This window comes from Mus pahari, chromosome 18 (genome assembly GCF_900095145.1).
Source record: "Mus pahari chromosome 18, PAHARI_EIJ_v1.1, whole genome shotgun sequence".
Classification (NCBI taxonomy): domain Eukaryota; kingdom Metazoa; phylum Chordata; class Mammalia; order Rodentia; family Muridae; genus Mus; species Mus pahari.
The window spans coordinates 31,413,352-31,438,319 of NC_034607.1; the positions used below are offsets into that span (position 1 = coordinate 31,413,352).

The 24,968-nt window shown below is 40.7% G+C and overlaps 1 protein-coding gene across 1 annotated transcript in view; it reads left to right on the top strand.

The window, feature by feature from the left end:
* Man2a1 (mannosidase alpha class 2A member 1) overlaps positions 1-24,968 on the top strand; it is a 154,759-nt gene that overhangs the window by 42,222 nt on the left and 87,569 nt on the right. The window contains exons 5-8 of the mRNA XM_021217692.2: positions 6,152-6,279; positions 12,865-13,038; positions 20,409-20,595; positions 23,119-23,296. Coding sequence (XP_021073351.1) covers positions 6,152-6,279; positions 12,865-13,038; positions 20,409-20,595; positions 23,119-23,296 — 667 coding nt within the window. The remainder of the gene's footprint in view (positions 1-6,151; positions 6,280-12,864; positions 13,039-20,408; positions 20,596-23,118; positions 23,297-24,968) is intronic.

Genomic DNA, 24,968 nt, shown 5'->3' on the forward strand with positions numbered 1-24,968 from the left:
TGTGTGTGTGTGTCTGTGTGTGTGTGTGGTGTGAAATATTTTGTTTTGTGTTTGCTGCACCTCAGTCAGTGTAGACTGTATTTTTACCATATTTATGTGCTTTGCCATTTTTCCAAGAAGGCTCAGGCTTTTCATATGATATTCTAAGCACCCTGTTACATTTTCTTCAGTTTTGTATTTAAGTAAAAATTTCACTGAGCTCAGAAACATTTGCTGCTTCTTGCTTAAATCCTAAGACTTAACTCATGCACACTTTGGGTTTTCCCAGAAAAATGGACCATTCATGCTCTTACAACAGACTCATTATTATACATTTATACTGGTCAGATTTTATGGGGTTTAACCAAAGGCTGCTGTAAAATTTACAGAGAGCATGAAGTCAGTGTGTTTCGTGAAGTTTGAAGTCAGCTGCAGATCTTGATGGTGTGAGGAGCTTGCAGCGTTTCATCAGATCAGTGCATGCGGCTCTGAAGTGACGAAGTGACTGCTTCCTCACCCATGAGGTGACACTCGATTTGGGATGCCCAGTCACTGGTTTTTCTTTTTGTTGTTTGTTTGTTTGTTTGTTTGTTTTTGAGACAGTCTCTCTGTGTTAGCCCTAACCGCCCTGGAACTGCCTGTGAGAAGGAGACTGGCCTCGAACTCGTAGAGATCTGCCTACCTTTGCTTCCAGGATGCTGTTACCTGCATCGGAAGTCCTTCTGAGTCTAAAGCCCAGTCTTGACTTCCTTTATCTTCCGTGGTTAATGGTTTGGTAAGATCCCCAGCCTGTTGAGTGTGTGCCATGTGCCAGGCATGTTCAAACCTCAGCAAGCCTCTGGCTTTACGGCCTGAGGCGTCTTCTTAGTGGACGTGCAGGAAGGACCAGAGTAGGGCTGCTTCCCTAGAACGCAGTGCCAGGCCCAGTTAGGCCCAGATCCCTCTCGGTTCTGCCTGTTCTGCGTTCTTGGACTCAGGCCTCTAATCCCATCCCCTGTTGTCTTCCTGTTGCCAGTGACCAGTACAGCTCCCCGCCCCCCCCCCCTTGTTATGTCTATGCTCTAAGGCGCTTTAGCGACACTCAAAGGTTACAAATTGCTCCCCGTCTTTGACTTTGATGTCTTGTTCAGCTCTCTCTTAACTGTCTGCCTTTGTTTCTGGCTGCCTCCCACCTTACATTTCGCCCTTACGCATGCCTCGGTAACACCCTGACTTCTGGCATACCAACCTGCTGCTCTCTTCATACACATTGTTGTTTTATGCATTGGGTAATTTCATACCTAATCTTTCTCATGACTCAGGGAAGGTATTATCTTACCTCAGAAGCCTTCCCCTACTGACTGTGTTCTTCACTGGACAAATATTTACTGTGCTAATAACCAGGGTAAGCCCTCAGTGAACAAAGAGAACACAGTTAAGCACACCATTGTAAAGTCATGTTGTTTTCAGTGAGGTTTGGAAGCCTGTAGTATTTAGGATGAATCTGAAGGGGACTGAAACTCCAGTCAAGAAGAAGATGTGAGAGGATGGGGAAGACACTGGGGGTTCTGAGGAGAAAACTGTGATGGGCAAGAACTTGGCACCTCAGACTCTGGAAGAGATTGGCTAGGCGCAGCCTCACCACAGAGGATCTAAGAGACCCTTCCAGGCTGTTAATGTTGACAGCGGCAAAGGTTGGGGAGAAGGAGCAGCTACTGGAACATGGTAGTAGCTTGCTGTTGGACCTTAAAGGGGGTGACTTCCCAAGACTACCAAATGACCATATGCGTTGTGTGTGAGGAGCTGGTCTAGAAGTGGACCTGAGAGAGTCTTTTCATATTCACAGCAGACTGGAAATGTTTCGGGTGTCTGCAAACAAGATGGTAGACTAGCACACCAATAGAATCTTACTTGGTAAGAAAAGGTGAATTAGTGAAGCACACTTCCGTTTAGTTTTTCCAGACAGGGTTTCTCTGGCTAGTGCTGGCTTTCCTAGAGCTCGATTTGTAGACCAGGCCTCACACTCAGAGATCAGCCTGCCTCTGACTCCCGAGTGGGGAGAGTGAAGGCGTGCGCCACCACTGCCTGGCCTTGAAGTACGTTTCTTGAAGAACTTTTAGAAAGTCTTTTATGAAAGGGATTTAGCTTAGTCACTGCCAGCTGGTGACCCTGTAGTTTGTTTCTCGTCCCTTGCTAATATAGGGTGAATCATTTGTCTTTGGTCTGACTTTTCTGAGTGCCTTTGAGTGTATACGCAGGCTACAGTTGGATAGATCGTGGGAGCAGCATGGGCTAATACCTTTTTCAGACATCCGGCTTCACAGACTGTTGTGTAACTTTCCGATTTTTGTAAGCTGATGGCCGAGACTCAGAATGCCGCTCTTCATTCAGCTTCCCAAATGAGGTTACATTTCCTTTTTAGAGGTCAGTTATTTCCGAAATCTCCAACACTTACTCTTTGTTTCTCTCGTGTGTTATTGGTGCCCCTTTCTTACATTGTTATGCTGTTAGGGGCTCCTAAATGTTAAATGATCAACAGGGAATTCTTGCCCTTCTGGAGCTTGTGTTGTATTGGAGGGAAACGACAGTGGGGATGCAGGTGTATAATTAGTGTCAGTTATGAATGTTATGAAAGAGCGTTTTAGGTTTTATGAAAAGTGATAGCTTTGTTGAGGTTTGCGTAGGACGTGACGGTTGGTAGTGCGTTCCTAAGAGCCAGTGTTAGACCAGTGTTAGAAGGGAGGATGCCTGAGGTTGGTAAGATACTGACAGCAGGTCAAGAGGAGGGGACACACCCAAATGAGATGAGGAAGGAGTAGTACAGAGGACTCAGTTGTTTTTTCTTATACTCCATCTTTGAAGGCTGGCATTCAGAATATTAGAGAATAGAAGGATCCCAGATTAGCATGTGGAAGGAAGGGCTCACAACAAGACTTCCTTCTGCTTTCCCACTGCATGCTGCACACAGAAGGCTCGTGCGTCAGGTGATCTGACTCCAGTCTGAGCCTGAATCGATTCTGCGGGAGACACCATGTAACTAATTTTGTATTTAAGAATGGAACCCAGTGTGTCATCTCCTATCATTTCATATTTCCCACAATGCACGATTACAAATTCATCTCACTTTCTCATGTGAGATTAATTTGTGACTCTTTGAAACTTGCTAGATGATGCATTGTTTGCTACCAAGTTGTCTGTAACAATTTCCCCATTAGGGAGAAAAGCTCTTTGAGTATATCCTTCTGTGTGTGACCAAATTCCAAATGTCTGATGACTCTTCGTGGAAGAAGACATGACACTCTCTAAAAATGATTTACAGCTTCTTGGGCACTGCAGTAAATCCTGAAGTGTAAAATCTGTGTCTTGGGCAAAATGAGCAGTGACAGATTCGCTCAGCTTATTTCTGATCAGTTACTTCTCTGAGCGCTTTATACCCAGTCCCCCAGCACTGACATAGAGACGTGGTTAATGTCCTCAACAAGGCAGCTAGCCACCATTATAGAAAGTGATATGTGAGCCGTGGCAGTTTCAAACTTAGCAGCTCTCAAGTGGGCTCTTGAATTCGCTCCATGCGTATTCTCTCTTCCCCTGTTTGCATGTTGCTCTCATGTCTGTTACTTAAGATTATGATGCGTACGTTGAAAAGTTTCCCAGTAGAGAGACTTAAGAAACCAGCTTCACAGGACAGACCTGTGTCGTTGGCTTGTCCCTCTGCTTCTCACAGAAACGCTTCACCTGATGCTGCTGAAAGCTATGTACACAGAAGTGCCAGTATTTGACTCAACACTTCTGTAAGTACAGATGAATCCCACCCCTGGCTCTTATTATTATGGAAGTCTAGGAAGTACAGTTGCAGCCTTAGGGATTTTAAGTATGACACCTCTTGTACACACACACAGTTTTGTGTGCACCTTTTTGTTCTTGTCGATCATGGTGAGTGGGTGAATGGTTGCATGGCAGGTTTTTCCGTCACTGTCAGTAAGCACTTCTGTCAAGCCGAACCTTCCTGACCCTGAGACATTTGGCTTTATAATCTGTTTTTGTTTTTGTTGTTGTTTTTTGTTTTCCTTTTCAAAAGGTCACATGCCAGGGAAACAGACACCACCATGGAATAGGTAAACTCGCTAACCTGGTCATTTCTGTCCCTGCAGTAGTACATAGACTGTGGCTGCATCTTTAAGATTCACCACCAATCAAAGAAAACACACGGAGGGACTCGTGGCTCTAGCTGCGTAGGTAGCAGAGGATGGCCTAGTGGGTCATCAAGGGGAGGAGAGGCCCTAGGTCCTGTGAAGGTTCTGTGTCCCAGTAGAGGGGAATGCCAGGGCCAGGAATAGGAATGGGTAGGTTGGGGAGCAGGGGTAGGGGGCAGGGGCTAGGGGATTTTTGGAGGCGAAACTTGGAAAGGGGATAGCATTTGTAATGTAAATAAAGAAATATCTAGTAGACTATATATAAATATATAAAAATATATATCAAAAGATTGACATTTTTCTTCAGCTTGGTGTTCCGCCTTGTCGGGTTGGATAAACTGTGCTAAGATAACCACAGCTGTTTCTTTTACGTCATGCTTTTGTTCTGGTATTGGCCTGCTCATGCAGTTTTTCTTAAGAGCCTACTGTTTTGTCGGGAAAAAAGCACACATTTTATAAAAGTCCCTTGGCTTCTATGCCATGATCTTGGCTTTTTCATGTGATTTTAAAAATTCTCTCGGATCAGACTATATGAGCGCCAGTATTTGAACAACCCACCTCTCAGCTTTAGGGCTGGATTTACTTTTGTGTCCTGACTTAGTTATCGTAACTTCAATCCTTTTACAATTGTAAGAGCCAGTTTTGCATCTCCACGCTTTTCCAGATGTTTCTTTCGGATGTACCTCAAACTTCTCATCAGTCGCGCTCCTCTCTTCCTACCTGACCTCTAGCTGTCCTTATGACTTCCTTTTTAAAGACACCGTTTCCTTCCAGCCTGTGAGACGGGGGCACTCCTCATCTGACTTCCCGTTGCTGTCCATCCCCCTTGGAAGCCCAGCTGTCACTGGCTAGCCCAGACTCACTTACGCTCATTACTGCACAGTGACGCCTCCTTTCTCACTCCCAGTATTCATTACTATCTCTCTATTAAACATACAGACTTGGGAATGCCAAGTCACCCCTGTGCTATCACAGCGTTCACCTCCTCCGCTCCAGTCCTGCTCAGATTTCCCAGAGATACGTGTTTATAAACCCCCCTGCTCCTCTTCCATGTTTCTACCACTGTCACCATAATTGGAACTCCATTCTAAATGACCTGATCCTTACTGATTTGTGTTATATGTGAGCCTGACCTGATTTAATCTACTCATTAATTACTAATATTAAGCGGACAGTCTCGTTTGCATCTATTTTTCAAAGCAGGCTACTCAGTGCCAGGCATGTAAGGGCACATGCTAATCCCCATTCTCCTGGTGCTTGCCTTCTGGTGTGTAGGAGGGAGAGGCAGATAGGAATAAACAACCTGACAGTCTCTGATGTTGCAGATAAAGTCTTCAGCTCTTCTGCTTCTTCTGATACTTTCAAGTTACTGGTCATTCATAGTTTTCTTTTCTTCCTAGAGAAAGTTATGCTAATAATTAACAATTAGTACTCATTGTCTTGTGTGATATTATTGCCAAGGGATGCTCAACAGACAAATAACAGCAATGACACAGCTTTGCAACCAATCATAAAAAAAGAACGACGTAGCCCACAATTTAGTAAAGCGGAAGCACGGTAGTTAATTACTATATTTACCGGAGCAGTGTGCTTAATTACCTTAACTGTGTCCCAGGGACAGAGGTAAATGCCGCCTTTTATATGGTATTTTGGAACAGACACCATCCTTGAAATGGCAGCTCTCCAGCCAACACCAAGCACATGGCCTGAGTACAGTGCCCTGTGAGATTCAGAAATAAACCACACAACTCCTATCATGAGGAGTCTGTGCCTGTGTGGAAGAAGGGTCCTAGGAAAAGAAGGGTCACCCAAGATTCTTTAACATGAGTACTTCATCCCAGGGGCCTGGAGTTGAAATTCAATTACCTGTTTAAAAAAAAAAAAAATTCCCCCTCCCTCATGTAACTACTGGCCATTTGTAAAGATTGATCTTAGACGTTTATGTATTTTATTTTCTTCTGTGAACTTTGTTATCTTAATTCTATTTGTTTCTTCCCTAGTTTACTACAGAATGGTCAGCTTGAAATTGTGACCGGTGGCTGGGTTATGCCTGATGAAGCCACTCCACATTATTTTGCCTTAATTGACCAACTAATTGAAGGGCATCAATGGCTGGAAAAAAATCTAGGTATGTATTTATATTTGTTCCTCTTCTCCCACTTCATTTGGGCTGTTTGGGGAAGGTACATTCAGGGGGTCTGAACTAATTTTCCTAATAATTGTTGAATAATTTATCCTTCATTAATTATATTAGGTCTCAATTATATAGACATATGACAGTTCCATTTAATATTATCATGCTTTTTATATTATTTATTGACTTACATTTGTTTAGAAGTTTACGATTTTACTTATATGTTAGTTAAGACTTGTTCATAAGAGTCAAGACCCTATTATTAGCCTTATTCAAATTGATGGTGGGACAGAAAACAATGGAAGGCATTTATGTGTTATATCATGGTAGTTCCGGGTATGGTTCCTTCCAGGGGACGTAGCTGACACTATGGAGATTGTTTCCTTGGCCTCACCTTGTTTGTGTGTTGGTCTGTACCCTGTTTTTCCTAGGCAGCTTATAAGAAAGATGACTCTAGGCAGCAGAAATGCTCCCCTCTGCCCCTCCCAGACTCCAGGATGAGTTTTGTTTTGTTTGTTTCTTTGTTTTTTTTTTTTTTTTAAATACTTTATCTCACTGGCCCACAGGCCAGGTGCTGGTAGTGCTCTCCTCGGAAGTGAGGGATCACACCTACCTGTGATGGCTGGGCCTCTGTGTGACTGGACCCATGGGTAGGATGCTGGCTGACAGCATCAGGCATCACGTGCAACTCACCAAATCCGAGCACCCACTGGCATCTTCTTCTCTATGCCTGCCACTGGACAGGAAGCCCTTTGCAAATATTTCATACCTCAGTATAACTTTTATGCTTTTCTTTATGATAAGCATCTGTGATTTTTATTAAAGTTATTTGTGGGTAATTTTTTATTTTGTCTCCATTAGGAATCAATTTATTTCCTTTTTAACACAATTTTAAATCTACTGAGAATTAATCCCAGAAAACTTCCACATATGCCTAGCATTATGGCACATTCACTTCAACCTTTCTTCTTTTCCCATTCCATTGTTGTGGTGGTGACTGTTTTTGGAAACCTGGAGAATACACTGCAGATACTGCATCTGTGGAAATGCATTGCCACAGCTGGGCTGAGATTCTAACCTCATTACTTGTTGTGAGTCTTTCCTTGGCTGCTCCTGGACTCTTGGATTCTTTATATTAGAGTGGTCTACTGCTTTTAAAAGCATATTGTGTATTTAGCATTTGTTTCCTCTAGGAACCTGACACCTTATCATGTGTGTGCTTGTGTGAGCAGTGCCCTGTGGAAGTCCCAGGCACTGAATGTGTGCTGAGTTTCTCAGTTGATGGTGTGTTACACATCTTCTTCCTATTGGTTGCTAGAGGAATTACATGTGCATGTGGGGCCGACTCTTTGGAACATGACCTCTGGATGTGGTCCATGCTCCTTTTATATTTGGTGCCCTTACTCTATCCTAAGTCATAGCTGTGTGATAGTATTCTGAAGTTCCTAAGTGTGAATGTGTGTGTGAACAGGGGTGGGGGTGGGGGTGGGGGTGGGGGTGGGGGTTGAGATGTGAAAACAGGATCCATTTTTCTGCTGCATACAAGAAACACACCTCAACATCAAGGATAGACGTTACCTCAGGGTAAAGGATTAGATAAAGATAATTCAAGAAAGTAGACCTAAGAAGCAAGCTGGTATAGCCATTTTAATATCTAACAAAATAGACTTCAAACCAAAGTTAATCAAAAGAGACAGGGAAGGACAGGTCATACTAATAATCAAAGGAAGTGTCCATTGAGATGACATTTCAGTTCTTTTTATTTTTTTCATGTGTTATGTGCATATATTATGTATTTTAAACTTTTCATTGATTCTTTGTGAGTTTCGCATCATGTACCCCAGTCCCATTCATCTCCCGTCCCCTCTTATCTACATTTTATTATTGCAAACTCCCCACTTAAATATGATGCATGTGCGCACACACACACACCACTACCACCACCACCACCGCCAAAGACCAATGTATAGAAAATATCTCAGCATGAAAGCTGTAGTGTGTCCCAGTGGGTCCCAGTGTGTATCCTCTATCCATATATCTTCACTTGCAAATATTCATTGCAAGAGTCATTGATCTGGTTTGAGACCTCTGGCTGCTGTGACACCATCAGTATTGAATCCTCACTGGAACTCCTCCTAGCTCTCCTGTTGTTGCCCTGTGTCATGGAGATCCTGCAGCTTTGGATCAGCAGGACTCGCCCCTTCATATGATTTTGGGGTAGACCAGTTCCGAGCTTTCAGTCTGAGCCTGGGTGTGAGCTGCTTTGGCTAGGCCACCCAATGTTGCCATCATCAGGAGGCAGGATCAGTTTTCCTGTTCTCAGCTCTTGGGGCCAGCTGGTCTACATCCAGGCCTCCAGAGCAGCTCCACCGTGCAGGGCTGCTCTTCCAAGTGCTGCAGCCATAGAGGGGCCGGGCCAGCTTTCCTGCTCTTGGAACTCCAGGGCCAGTTTTCCTGAGTGCTGCAGGTGGTGAGGGACAGGGACCCTGGGGCCAGTTCTCCTGACTGCCACAGGTGGTGAGGGATGTTGGGAGGGGATAGCACGGGCTCATAAGCTTTAACTAGTCAGCAAGCCAGGGTGCTAGTGTGGGACTAGGTGGAAACTTACCGACCTGCTCAGGACAGCCCCTTTCCTTAAATATTGAAATATGTCCTAAGCTAAGAGATTCAATGTGTACAAACACAACTTTCAGATTTTTTTTTTTTTAATGTTTAACTTTTGTTGAGATACAGCTTACACATAGTTCAGTGGATAAATCTTGAGAGATTGGTGAGTTCTGACAGATACACATGCTCATTTCATCCCTTTCTCTCCACCTTCCAGCCACACGCTCCCTGTTACTATGACTGTAGAGGGTCTCTGCTGTTTGAAGAACTCACATGTGGGCTCGTCGCGTACTCCTTTGCATTTAGTTTCTTTGTTCAGTATACTTTTGTCTTGACTGAGACAGATTCGTGTATAATAGAGTGCGTTTACCTATAGGCTGGTGTGTTTCTGTCCCAGGCTCCCTGTTTCCCTTTTTGTAAGCAAGCCCTGCCTTCATGGCTCTGGGGATTGGTTCTAGAATTCCCCACAGATACCAAATGCAAGGCGCCTTCAACAAAATGATGTGGTGTGTACAGAAAACTAGATGTGGCTCAGTTCAAGGCCCTGCGATCTGTTCCCAGCATCATACAAACTGTTCATGGTGGTGCACACCTGTAGTCCCAGTGGTTGAGAGGTGGAGGCAGGGGATTTGGGAGTTTGAGGTCATCCTTGTCTATGTAGTAGATTCCAGGTCAGCTGGGGATACACAAACCTTGTTGTTGGCTCATAACTGCTTCTAACTCCAGTTCCACAGGATCTGATGCCCTCTTCCCGGCTTCTTGGACAGTTCATACCACCTGTCTGTGCACATCCTTTTACAGGCGGGCAAAATACTTATATATACAAAATAAAAAAAAAATAAAATAAATGCAGGGGAATATCTGCAATCCATTGGCTAAGCAAGAAACAGTTGCATGTTAACCAGACAAATGCTGATGCACAACCATAAGTCATGTTTGCATTTGTGTAGATCCTTAGTTCCCCTCCCCTCACCGAGGTTTTCATAGTTTTTATTGTGAAAGCTTTGCTTCTTTGTTGAATTGGGTTTTAGATACTTTATTTTGTTAGCTGCCATTGTAAATGGGATTTTTTTTTTTTCTTGATTTCAGTTAAGACTCATTACTGGTATTATTTATAGCTACGTGTATTGATTTTTTGTATAGAGATTTTACATCTTTATTTTTGTGATAGGTTCCGGTATATGTTGCTAACTCACTTCTGTAGTGTTTGATTTTTAAACTAGATTTCTGTCAGCTGTCTCACACACATAGCCTAGGCCCTAACCTACAATTCAGAGGTGTCTTCAGCTATCAGTTAACATAGTCAAGATAATCTCTACAGCCATGTCCAAGGCCCATCACCCAGGTGATTTTGCAATCTGCCAAGTCTACAACGAACACTAGCCATGATGGTGTCTTGTTTCTTTTAACTGTTTTAATACAAATATTTAAGCCATCTTTTGATTTGTATGTGTGAATGTGTAGCTGTATAAATCTAGTTAGGGAGTTTACTTTATCTTTTTATTACTAATGGTTTATATAATTTATTATATATAGTAAATATGTACTTCCTTAAATATGGAGATTATCTGTGTAATACAGTTAGTGTTTAGACCGTGAATCTGTTTGTTTTGTCTTCTGTAGTCACATGTTAACAGTGATACTTGCCTTTCTTATTTCAGATATTTAATGAAATTGCCTAGACATGCTAAATATATTATCTATTAGCTTATATAGATATTTTTAATAGTGTTGAGGAAATTCTTTTTAATACTTTTCAATTTGCAGTACGTACTATATTTGTTTCAGATATCTATTACCAGTATGTAGTTTTTCTAACTTGTTCTATGAGTGTAATAGCAGTTTGGTCAATTAAAAAGTCATTGACTTCCAGAGCAAATCCCATTTCACTTGGGTGCTGTGGAGTTCAATCTGTTTAATGTTTTATGTTTCATGATTTTTATATTTGTTTTCAAAAACGGGATTAGATTTCTTTCTTAATGTGCTGCATTTATGTGAATTACTTACTGGCTTCTGATATTTAATGTAATAACTCGTCAGATTTCATCCTTTACTTTCCAAGAGTTTTATGGACGTTTGAAAAACTTACTGTAAAGAGTTTGTGCCCAAAGAACCTTCTGATCTAGGTAGATTCTTTTAAATTTATGCTAAAAATATTTGCATAATTATAGATGTAATCTGATCTCAGATGTCAACTAAATTGTTTTATTGGCAACCAAACTTCACCAACATTTTAATTATTTATAATGCAAAATAATAGTTTTATATACAGTAACCTTTGTATTAAACAATATTTTTATATAAATAATTGGCATTCTATGTAGAAAGGTAGGACAGTAACTTTTTAGCAGAATTCAGGAAGTAGATGATTTGTAAATATATGTGATGTATACTATCATAGTTGTCTGGATCTTTTTATATTACCCCTTCTTCCTACCCTTTTATTTAAAGAAAAGTCTAATGCCAGGGAAAACACTAGCGAGTTCTAGAATCCCGAAGTCTCTCCCCAGCTCTGTCCTCCCTTCCCGTCCCAGTTTTTAAGAAACGCAGTCTGCCTCTTCTCTCCAGCGCTGGCTGGCTGGTGGATTTCCTTTTCTCACTGCAGCCGGTGGCTCCTCTGGGTGCCGGTGATTGTGACAGGGAAGGGATCATCAACGATGCTGCAGTTCTAAACTGATGGGCACTGAACTCTGACATCTGATGTGCTCGCTGTCCTGTGTCCAGGCTCACCTTTCCCTTTATTTGTGATGATACCCAGTTCTCCTTAGATTTCACACTCATAAAATGTTCTAGGGCTTTACTTGGGGAAGATGCTGTGCCTCCTGAACACACAGGTTCATGTGCATTTTGTTTAATGAACTATGTGACAGTAAGTCAGAGGGTGCATTGCCTCCATCTCTAAACACACAATTGTGTATTTCCTTAGGAAACAGGGCACACGTAAAAAGAAGGTAGTTGTCAAACCAGAAAGATTAGCAGTGGTGCCACAGAAAGTCCGATTCATGGGTGGCATCCAGCGTTCTTCAACTACTCCAACACCCCTGTCGTTAGAGGCTGCTGCTGTTTTTGCGCGGAGTCAAGAGCCCAGTCCTTGTGTTACATTTAGTTTTCATGTCTTTAGTTTGCTTTGATCTTGAATATTTTCCCATGTTAGAATTTTTCAGCAAGGGTGTTCTGGCGTCTTATCAGTTACTTTGGGTCATAGCTATTTGAATGATAGTATTTCCTACTAGAGCCAGGGTCAGTTTCAACTCATTTTTGTAACCCTTGTCCCTCCCATATTTGTAGATGTGTGAGAGAGAGCTAAACAGGTGCTTGAATGAAAAACAAAAACAAAACAAAACAAAAAAAACAAAAAACACCTTTGCAGCGTTCTATTAGTTATGCCAAGTTTTATACCATACGTAGAAGTCTTATTTGAGAATCTTTAACTGCTGAATGACCAGCTTTGTATAATGCTAGATAAATATTCATGTGTCATTAACTCTAACCTATACATTTATTTATGTTTACCACATTTCGTTCTCTGAAACAGAGGCACATTTTAGCTGATGGCTCTTATAACTGATCTGAGCCATGTTTGAAGCATTCCATTAACCTCATTCTAGGTAAAGCAAAAGGAAGAGCATCAGAAACCCTTAAGACTCAGTGACACACTGTGAAGTCATGTAGATCAGTTCTGACAGCGTGTGACATGGTGATGTTGGGCCGTTTGAAGGGGTCAGTGGCAGACTGTTGGGATTTGGAGGTGTAAGTTGAGTTGTAGGATCAGCAGTTCCTGGGTTGTCTAACCCCTCACAACAGACTGGATATTGGTCTACTTCTGGTAGTTGGCAGTCACATAGTCATAGCTGTGAGGTGGTATAATCAGAGCTCTGATGTGTCTCAGTGCAGCATAATTTAATTCACTTATCATTAAAACAAAACAAAAAATGAAAAAAGAACATTAACACTTCTTTTCTTTATCAACAGGAGTGAAACCTCGATCGGGCTGGGCCATAGATCCCTTTGGTCATTCACCCACAATGGCTTATCTTCTAAAGCGTGCTGGATTTTCACACATGCTCATCCAGAGAGTCCATTATGCAGTCAAAAAACACTTCTCTTTGCATAAAACGCTGGAGTTTTTCTGGAGACAGAATTGGGGTATGTAGAATCTGCTGAAAGCTGACGACTCCACTGACCGAGCTGTAAGGTCTCAGGGGCTCTGAACTTACAGCAGTGACTTTTCTGTTGCTGTGACGAGACACCAAGACCAAGGCAACTTAAAAAAGGAAAGATTTGTTGGGGCTCATGGCTCCAGAGGGACTGGAATCCATGATCCTCATGGTGGGGGGCATGGCAGCAGGCAGGCCGACATGGCACTGGCGCAGGAGCCAAGAACGTCTGTGTTTAGACATAATTACAAACAGAATGACGCTGGCTTTCTAAACCTCAAAGCTCCGCCTAGTGAAAGACCCCCTGCTCCACCACCACACATCCTCCAGTAGGGCCACGCCTCCTAATCCTTCCCACAAAGTTTCATCGACTGGGACCAACGTTCAAACAAATGAGCCAAGCCTGGGAGTCCGTTTTTCACTCAAAACACCACACCACAGAGGATTTTACTTATAGTACAGACCTTGAATATTAGACTGCTTTAAGGTAGTTTTTGTTATAAGACCGTTATTTCCCATTGTATTTGTATCAAGATTCTTAGACATACTGGTACCAATTCATGTTTGGGAATCTGTGAAGTTGTTTTTATGACCGACAGGAGCAAATGGCTATGAGCATTTAGTCTTGGGCCAGCTGGTGCTTGTACTCTCGTTGCTTTTTATAACGACGACCGTTTCTATTCACCTGTATAGTAAACATGGCACATTCGATCAGTGGTTCTCAACCCTCCCAGTGCTGTGGCCCTTCAGTACAGTTCCTCAGGCTGTGGTGGTCCCCAGCCTTTTAGTTGCTACATCATAACTGTCATTTTGCTACTGTTGTGAGTCATACTGTAAACATTTCTGGAGAGAGAGGTTTGCCAGTGGGGCCCCGACCTACAGGCTGAGAACCTCTGGTCTAGTGGGAAAAGTACTGTGTTCTTAGAAAGTTAGCATGCCTTAGAACTCATGCCTCAGAGCCAGCTGGTCTTCCTTCCTTCTCTCTTGTCTCTGTGTCCTATAAGAAATGTCCTTGCAATGCCATGGATTCTGTCCTCCCAGAGAACATCCTACCTATATGCACACAAATTAAGGCAGAATTTACCCTCTTTTTCTCTAGAGGAGACTGCATATATGAGAGGTCTTGCTTTACCAACCCACATTAAATAAGAACTTCTTATTTACTTATTTTTGAGATTATAATATGATTTAATCAAATTATAAGTGAAACATTTCAGTCTTCCCCTTTCTCACTTCCACACCCTTCCATGTACCCTGCTAGCTTTCTTTCAGGTCCATGAACTCTTTTTACATTAATTGTTACTGCATGCATGTATGTATTAAGTATATTTTCTATGTTGTGACTGTGTTCATGTTTCAGAGCTGGCCTTTTGCTATTGGATGACCAGTTGGTGGGCTCTTTCCTGGGAAGCCTGTCTCTCCTGCTCTCGGCATTCCTTCGCTGTGTGTAGTTCTTTGTGTAGAGTTTCGAGGCCCTTGGTCTTTTCCCATCTACTTTAGCATGTCTGTCGGTGTTCTGCTCAGATCTCTCTGGGCAGGCATGTTGGTTGGCCTTTATGGGTGTAGCTTTTGACATCAGCCGGAGGCATAGCCTCAGCAAACTCCCTTGTCTTCTGCTCTTACAGTCTTGCTACCTCTCTTCTCCAGTTGGTCCTGCTTTCCTTAACAGGTTTCTGCAGTTATCCCGGCCATGTACTCACATCGGGAAAGTGGGAGCTTAGGAGCCTTCAGTCATAGAGATCCTGTGACATTTGTCTTTCAGGGTTTAGGGTACCTCACTCAGTATAATCTTTTCTAGTCTCCAGATTTGTTGATTCTTTTGCTTTGTTTTGTTTTATTTCTTTGTTTGTATGTTTAAAGTTCTCTGATTTTTATTATTATATTCATTGGCTGGATTTGCATTTGGTTTGTTCATGTTTTTCCATCTCTTTGAGTCGCATCATAAGCCATTTATTTGTGCTCTTCCTGATTTAAAAAAAAAAAAAATTGTTGTAAGCATCTCACACTACCAGCCTCCTTCGTAGGGTGGCTTTCAGAGTGTCTCGGGGGTTTTGTTGTGTTTCGTTTTCATTTAGTTCCAGCAAGATTTTTATTCCTTTCTGACCCATTCCTCATTTAGTACTTAGTTATTTATTCTCCTTGAACTTGCTTATTTATTAGTGATTTGTTTGCTGTCAGTTTTATTTCATTGTGGTCTCAAAGGATAAAAGGAGAGACTTCTACTTTATTGAATATATAAAGATTTGTGTGTATGTGTGAGTGTGTGTGTCTGTGTGCACATGCTCAACACATAAACATACACACACACACACACACACACACACATGTGCATGCACACGTGCAAGATGTAGTCTCTGTTGGGGAAGCTGTGTGCTGATGAGTAGAGTGTGTATTCTTTGCTGTTTGTGTGGGATATTTTGTAGATATCAGGAAGTCCATTTGCCGTGTGATACCAATTAATTCTGATAGGTTTCTTTTGTTGTTTAATTTTTGTTTGGATGACCAGTTTATTGGAGTAAGTGTATTGAAGTTACCTCCTATTAATTGAGTAATGTTACTCTGTTTCTTTAAATCCAGTAGTAGATATTTTAGAAAATTGGGTACCCCAGAGTTTGGTGTTTATTGGTTTCTGATAGTAATGTCTTTTTGATTAACTGCCCCCTTGACTGGAATCAAGTGTCCCTCTCTGTCTCTGATTAACTACTTTGAAGTCTACTTTCAGCTGGCTGTTCAGATAGCAATGCCTAGTTGCTCTGTGGTTACATTTTACTGGAGAACTCTTATCTGTTCTTCTACTCTGAGGTGGTACCTATCTTTCAAACCGAGTTGTGTTTTTGCTTGTAAGTAACAGATTTTGTTTATTCTTTTTTAAGATTTTTATACTTTGTTTATGTATTTTACATATATATCTGCATACCAGAAGAGAGTATCAGATCCCACTGTGGATGGTTATGAGCCACCATGTGACTGCTGGGAATTAAACTCGGGTCCTACAATGAGCAGCTAGTGTTTTTAACTTCTGAGTCATCTCTCCCACCCTAGATTTTGTTTATTGACCCATTCCTTCAGTTTGTGCCTTTCGATTGGAGAACTGAGTCCATTAATATTTAATGTTAATATTGAAATATGTATGTTAATTATGATCATGATATTGTTGATATTTTCTATTGTTGTTTATGGTCTCATTATTATTTTGTATTTTAATAATTGTAGCTTCATATTTCTTTCCACAGCCTGAGATAGTTTTGCTGGGTATATTATTTTAGGTTGACTATCATAGTCTTTTAGGACTTGATTGCTTTTCTTTTCTTTATACTCTTGGTTTTTAAAGTTTCTAATTATAAAACTATTGTTCTAGTGGGTTTTTCTTTATATGTAACTTGTGGGTTTTTTTTTTCTTCTTGCATTTTTCAATATGCTTTCTTTGTTATATATATATATATATACTTAGTGTCTTAGCTATGATATGCTATGGATATTTTCTTTTCTTTTCTCATCTTCTGTTTTAGATGCTCTTTGGGCTTCTGTTATTGTTGTAAGTGTGCTTTCCCTTGGTTTAAACAGCTTTTCTTCTATGATCTTGTTGAAGAACTGGTCTGTGCCATTGTCTTGGAATTCTTCGTTCTCATCTATGCCTATAATTGAAAGGCTTGGGTATTTTTGTTTGTTTGTTTGTTTGTTTTATTTTTTATTTTTTAAGTTTCCCACACTTCCTTTGTTTTCCTTTCCTGTGTTTTATTTTATTTTACTCTGCATAGATTCTGTACTTATTTTTGAGTGTTTATAGTCTGTCTTTTGCTCGATTCATTCTTCCTGACAGGTTGTCCTTTGAGTTTCCTAGTTGAATTGTTGGGATCTCCAAATCTGTCTTCATTTCAGCTTGAGTCTTCTTCATTATTTGTATTTCTTGACTGATTTCTATTTCTGAGTCAAGGATTGTCCTTGTCAATTTTATCACACATTCTGTTCCACATTTTCTTGGTTACTGCTATGGCATTTATTTTCTTTAATCTTTTTCTCCTTAAGTTCATTGATCTTTGTGTGTGTGTGTGTGTGTGTGTGTGTGTGTACCCGCGTGCGTGTGTGTGCGTGCATGTATGTGTGATTTCTAAAAATTCCTTGAATTTTTAAATGAAGTTTATGATTTTTTTTTAAAATAAATCCTGATTCTTGGGGTTCATCTATGTAATTCTCACAGATAAACATTTCTACAAGACTGGTAGGTCCTGGAGAGAAGAAACTGGCTTGATCTTTACTATTGCTGATATTTTTGTGAGGAGAAATAGTTGTGTGGACTTTCTTTGTCAGTTGAGTATGTTCTGGACAGAGCAGCTTTGTCAGAAGAGAGGATATGTCAACAGTGTTGGACCTAATGGTTGGGTATAGCTTGGTTGGAATGAAGTCAAATGGATGAAGAGGACCAGGCTGGTATAGAAACTGGGCTTCTTTCTTCAAGGCTGGAGTTTGGAGGTAGATCTTGCTGGCATGAGAGTTTGTATATGATTTGGGAGACTCTTGTGTACTGGGGTGTATAGATAGGATGATCCTGGCCAATGTGTAAAGCTCCTTTGTAGAGTAGGCAGGCAAGGCCAGAATAGGCTAGTTCATTCGTTGTGGGACCCAGGCTAGATCTGGTGGATTTTGGAAAATACATGGATAGGAAAGTAAGGTGATCTCACTAGGCTAGACCCTGGTATAGGAGGACGTAGGAACTCTAGTTACCAAGTGGGGTGATTGGAAGCTTTGCAGAAACAATCAGTGGTTATTTACTGATAGGGTAGGAGTGTAATGGTTTACTGTGGCAGACATGAGGGTGTTCAAACCAGTTGGGTAAGGGATATGAGACTCTGTAGAAGCTTAGAGGTTGGTTACTACACAGGTGGGATTGTACAGACTGGGCGGGGCAGGGCACTGGTAGTGGACCTGAGATAGATCTGGCATGTTCTGGAAAAATCATGGTGTGGAAGTCAGGGGGTACTCACCAGCTAGATCCAGGAGGAGGATGGGGAAAGTCTAAATCTGGATACCCAGAGGGGTGTTTCATATTTCTTTTTATTTGTTGATTCTTTATTGTAGGGCACACCTTATATGAAATCCTTTATGATCCCCCCTCAGCCCCTCTAACTATCCTGAGTTGATTTATTTTTTTATGGCAAAGAATGGAAGCTTAGATTTGTGGGGACATTTGTGGGGACATTTGTGGGGAGGTAGAACTTAGTGTTGTATAGCTCCTGAAACTGAAGCCTCTGCTCCTGTGCCAGTGTGGTTGAGTCTGACTTCCATCTCTGCAAAGAACTTCTTGCTGAAAGGCTGCAAAGAGGCCACTGACACTTGCTTCCCGAGTAATTCAACCACCAGGGTTTCAGAAAAAAAGTTGGTTTTACATCATGAAAATAACTTTCCCATATGTCTTCCTGTGTTTCAATAAGGAACGTATTTACTTATCTATTTATCTATCAACGATTGACCTACCTATCTGTTTACATCTACCTATCATCTATCTATATCTGTTTATATCTATTATCTATCATCTGTCTACATCTATGGATCCTCTATCTCTATCATCTGTCATATCTATCTAGTCTATCATCTCTATCTGTCTGTCTGTCTGTCTGTCCGTCCGTCCGTCCGTCCGTCCGTCCGTCTGTCTATCTGTCTGTCTGTCTGTCTGTCTGTCTATCTATCTATCTGTCTATCTATCTGTCTGTCTGTCTATCTATCTGTCTATCTGTCTGTCCATCCATCCATCATCTATCACCTATCTCAATCTATCCTCTCTCTCTCTCTCTCTCTCTCTCTCTCTCTCTCTCTCTCTCTCTCTCTCCATTCCATCTTTCTATCTGTATTTAATTTTGGAAAAACTCACCCTGCAGGGAGGCCCAGGTCTTGAAGGGTTATTTGTTACATCATGTATAGTTTAACCAAATACATCTTAATCTGAAAAACAATTAATTTGTAGAAGTTTTGCCTAAACAATTGGTCTGTTTCAAGTTACTTCAAATTAGCAGTTGGTAGAAAATTATTGGGTAGTTTTCTGAATTTACAACAACTAGAAGATATTCTGTGTATAAAGAAATTACACTTTACATGTAAAGTTTACATGTAAAATTATATTTTAATGTAGCATAATATAGACACATCCAGGAGATTGAACTGTATAAAATTAGCTGCAGAGTGGAAGCTATTTGGAAAGATACGAGGTCCAGGCTATATCCTGGTCAAAGAAGGAAGAAGGAGTTATTTGCCACCAGTTTTGGGACTCCTGCAGGCCTGCTGGTATACCTGAAGTGTCAGTGACCATTGTCCTTTGATGTCAAACTTGGGGGTTGTGACATGTGCAGGGGACAGCACAGAAACAAAGGTTTTGACTAGCTTAAAATTTTGTCAAAGATGTGGTTAAAGCCCATTAGGGCTTCTCAGGTAGGTTTGAGAATGTGACTTCCCGAAAGATGTTTTCAAATTAGGTGTAGCTTGTTTGTGTGTTTTGTTCTTAATGAAACAGTTATTTTCATTGTTTGAAAATATTTGCTGACACCCATGTCCTTATTAAAGAAGCAATACCCATGGTAGAAACTGGAGACCCACACATACGTGAAAGGAGGGTGCTGCTAAATCCTAGCACCCCACAGTCCTCTAGTCTCCTGGTGGTCCCCTTCTGCCCTGTACTGGGCAGTAGTCTCATGCTGTGACTGAGGTCCTGACTAAAGCACATTCCTCTATCAGTGGCTAGTTGTAATTTCCATACTATCTTGGTTTGCTTTGATTTTTGAACTGGAAGTTCCCCTTTTTGAGGCTCCCTTTGTGGTGGCAAATACCACTGACTCCCTCTCCTGGGACCAGCAGGAGAGACTCCATGAACTTTACCAGGTTGAACTTTCTCTCCAGCCTGGGGAGCTGACCTTCCTCTAGGGCTTTCCTCCCCTGCCCACCCTTCCTCCTTTGTTCCCTCACCCCCCACCCCCCATTCCTCTTCTCACCCAGCCTCCCTGGCTGACCTGTCACAGTATGTCCCCAGGAACAGAACAGATGTAGCAGAAGCTGGCACCCCAGCATTGACAAGGTGGAGATTTTGCATGAGCCAGCTGTAGGACTTACTTTTGCTCAGGTTGTGTCCTCCAGGTCAGCAATTGCTGGTTCACCAGGGACATTTCTATTTCAATTCTACTAGATAGAAGAGGGGAGTGGGGTGAGCTAGAGATCTTCCTTCAGCTGTGGCTGCTAAGTGTTTCTGGAGGATAAAAATGCCTGCTGATTTATGGCACAGCTTGCATTTCCTAGATATGTATAAAATGATGGCATCTGGGTAGTTTTGGAGAGAAACAATTTCATGAGTGGAAATATGTTGACTTTCTATTTTAGATCTTGGATCTTCCACAGACATTTTGTGCCATATGATGCCCTTCTACAGCTACGACATCCCTCACACCTGTGGACCTGATCCTAAAATATGCTGCCAGTTTGATTTTAAACGGCTTCCTGGAGGCCGGTATGGTTGTCCCTGGGGAGTTCCCCCAGAAGCAATATCTCCTGGAAATGTCCAAAGCAGGTATTAAAATGTGTGTTTTATAAGACATCAAGAACACTGTGGCCACTCACTTCCCTGTTGTTGAAGGGCTGAATGAGTGGGTGTTGGCAGCCAGCATTACCCTCATTCAGACCAGATCTAATGTAGCTTCGGAATGTCAGCACCTTTGTGCGTTAGAATTTAATGGCAAGCGAACAATGACAGATCAATATACAATGGCTAACTTATAATACACTGTTATTACCATCTCTTTTGCACTCACTGTAAAAGCTTTCTACTGGGTTTGATTGATTCCATATACTTCTGTTGATAATAAGACTTTTGGTCCTCATTGTACGAAGTAGTAAGAAAAGCAGCTCAACTGCAAAAACACATTTATTAAAATGGAGCACATGAAGAGTATAATTATCTCTTACCTTAATAACAATTTCAGTAATGGTGACTTGCACAGCTCGGATGAATACACATTTTTGTATCTTTCTGATGTTTTTGACTTACAGAAGACTTTAATTAGAATTATTTATACTTAAATACATTTGAATAAAAATTGCAAGGATGGACTACTTCTTCAGAAAACAATGCAACAATGAAGGAAACTTCTCATTTCAAGTCATGTATTGTTTCTCATTTTGGTTCCTGTAAAGTTCAGTTACTACACTAAAGGTGAAAGATGTGTAATACATTGTGTTGTAATACAGAAATACCAAATTCTGCTAGAAAAATAATACATTTAAATAAATTGATAATTATGTTTTATCATCTGTATTTAAAAGTTCTTTTAAATAGTTTAGATAGTTTAGTAAAGTAACAGTTCTGGGTTCTCTGGTATTTTTAGGAATATATATCAATTATACATATATATATATAATTAACTAGATACAGGCTATGAATTAGAGAGAGCAAGGAAGAGGTTACATGGAGATGGTTGAATAACTTTTTAAATAAATGGGTATGATAGTACATAAATCAGGAGGGAGTTCTGTTTGTAGGTGTTGTGAAGGATGACAAAGGTAAATGCATGATAGTGCTTGTACTGCCTTCTCTCTGCATATAAACCACCATGCACGCTTTGGTTTATTTATTAGTCCACTTTTTATTATTTATTACTAGTATTATTACCCCAGGAATATAGTTGAGTGCTCATCTATAGTACATGTTTTATCTGTTCTTATATTTTATTTTAATTCCTTTTACTGGGGGAGGGAGTTTTGTTTCATTTTTCATGTGCATTTTAAATTAGAAGTAATAATTAAAATATATTTGAAAAATGTGGAATTTAGGTAGTTGGCAATAAAGATTAATAACTATCTCACCAAATGCTAATCTTAGAAAACTATGAATCACATATTATTTGAAATCACTATGATTATATTTTACTCATCATGCTACTAAAACTAAGAATTATATATTATAAGAACTTACTATGAAGATAATTTGAAGCTATTAAATTATTGCTAAAAATTTGTATTTGCAAAGCAGTTTCAGAGAGTATAAATTTCAGAATGTCCATATGGGATTCTAGGTTTAATTAAATGTTATTTTTTCATAAAATAGCCCCTATTGATGCTCTTTGAGGTACTTTCATAAGTTTTATATTGGGAATTGAAATTTACTTTTGGATAATCTTTGAAGTGAAGATTGGAATATGAGGCAAGAAACCACTCTTGTCATTTAAACATGAGTTCCTCAAGCTTTGACTCTCCCTACCCTGAATGGCTCTGGCTTCCTATGCTTATTTAATTTCAGTTTGTGAGCCTATCTTCCTGCTTTCTCAACAGTGTCCCAACTCAGTTTCCCCCTCCCCCCCAAAGGGAGTTTCTCTAGAACACTGACTTTGAAGTATAAAAGCTGTGGACATCAGCATGCCATACTTGGCTGGCCTTTCGGGGTCACGGTTCAGAGCCCAAGAGAGTGGAAACCAGAATAGCAAAATCAGGTGCTAAGCAGGAGCCACTGACCAGGGCACTGTGACAGTGACCAGGCTGTTGGTGGCAGCTGTACAGTGAGTGGTTGTTCCTTTGGAAGGAAAATATTAAAATTCTAGGAAATAGTTGGTATCATGATTTATACTTTTAATCATTTTCTAAATATACTTTTTCCACGTTTTACCAGACTATTAGATTTTTGATTGTTAGAAAGTGGGATATTAAAATAGAACAAAGTTCAGTATTGATATACAGTTGTGAGACCTTATATCTTCTCATATGAGATTATTGTAAAACATAGGCTGTCTGGTGTCTAATTGCTGAGGTAAGGAGGGGTTCCAGGAAGTCACTAGTATCTCAGTTGGCTATGACATCTCAAAGGTTATCTATTGGAAAACAATGTAATTTCCGTTACAGTAAGAATTTGTAGCCATTTAAAACAGACAATGAGTGATGGAGAAAATGTCTTATAAATTTCACTTTACCTAACTTTTAAAAGGAATTAGTAATATTTTTTTTTCATATAATACACCTTTGGCTTCTAAGCTGTCCTTTTCCTGAGCTGCTATGTCAGCTTTTCCTGATATAATTTTTTATATCTCCCCCTTGCCTTTCACAGGGCTCAGATGCTGTTGGATCAGTACCGGAAAAAATCAAAACTTTTCCGCACTAAAGTTCTTCTGGCTCCGCTAGGGGACGATTTTCGGTTCAGTGAATACACAGAATGGGATCTGCAGTGCAGGAACTACGAGCAACTGTTCAGTTACATGAACTCCCAGCCCCATCTTAAAGTGAAGGTGAGGAGAGAGCCTTTGTGATGTTTCTAAAGTTGAGAGTCACCATCCTTCACTGAAGACCACAATATCCAATGTGTCTGTCCTGTGTCCCTGGAACCTGCCCGCATTAAACACAAATGTAAATTTGCCATACCTGGTGGTGCCATTTCCAAAATTCATCCTTTCCTTCTGTGTGTGAGGAAATTTAGTGCCTGGGGAATAGAGAAGCATTCCTTTTACACGATTTAAAAAACTGCGCACCTACTAAGTCTCAGCTTCCCCTTCGGATGTCTGCTTTGTTTACAGCGTGTAAACGTAAAGGTTATTGTTTTCCTGGTGGCCGCCCCTGTGGTTTACTGATGTGACTGGCTGTCAGGGATGAGCGTTTCATGGTTTTGACAAATGTCTTGTGTTCAGAGAATTCATTTTCATGTTTTCCTAAGCGGGATGATTTTGAAAATAATCCTCATTTGCTTGTTGTATTGTTTTTGTTTGTTTGTTTGTTTGTTTATTTGAAGAGCAGGGATAGCTTTTCTTTTCATGGCCTTGTCCCAGTGCTTAGGAGCTTAGGGCCACCCTTGTTCCAGTTGTATCCTCTAGCTTTTTTGGGAGCAAATCGCAGGTGCCATGTTTTAGCCGTAACCTTAAAAAGTAGCAGTAATTTAGTAATAGAAATCTAAACGGGATGATATTTCTTCGGCCTTATAAAACACGTTTTACTTGAGACAAGTTTCAGCTCTGACACATATATTGCATCCGCACACAAAGACTTTTAAAGTTTTGCTTCAGATATATCTTGGAGATCCTATGTGAAGAAATTCACTATTAAACATATTTATTAGAGTCACATATCCATCTACAGCACATAGAAGATCTGTGGGAGAAAGTGCTGTCTCTGTGTAGAAAGTTTTAACAGTTCATAATAGATCATAATTTATGTGGTAAGAATTTAAGTTTATTAAGTAAATGTCTATAATATCAAATAAATGAATTTTTTAAAAAATTAAAAATTAAAAAAAATTAAAAAATTTATCCCAAATATTTACAGTTAAAATTTTTCAAGCATATAAAGTCTGTACCCTCTAAAATGAAGCTCATACATGATCAGAGAAGGCATGTGAAGGTATCTTACTTTTAAATACATCATTCATTCATTCATTCATTCATCCATTCATTCAGTGGACATGAGTGTGGAGGCCAGAGGTTCACACTAAGCACCTCCCCTGTTGGCTTTTCACCTTATAGCTGAGGCATTCCCTCACTGAAGCTGGAGTTTGCGTGTCTGGCTAGACAGCGTGACCAATGAGTTCCCGAGCTCCCCCTGTCTCCACCTCCACAGCGCTGGCTTATGCGTACCACCGTGTCTAGCTTTCTTACGTGCGCACTGCTGATCTGAACTCAGGTCCTCATGCTTTGCAGCAAGCGCTTTAGCCACTGAGCCATTTCTCCAGCCCTCTAAATGCATCTTATATATCTTACTTGACCCTAAAGAATTAGGTCATAATATTGTCATTTTCCCATTTCTTTTTTTTAATGCTCATTTAAGCAAGTTTAAAAATAATACCTTATACATAGAGTTGTGCAACCTGTAAGTGTGCAGGGAATTTTTAAGCATGATCTAGAATCAAGCTTAAGCCATCATCCACCCAAAGCAACTTCTCGGGATAGCGCCGCCCCCACCCCACTCCACCCC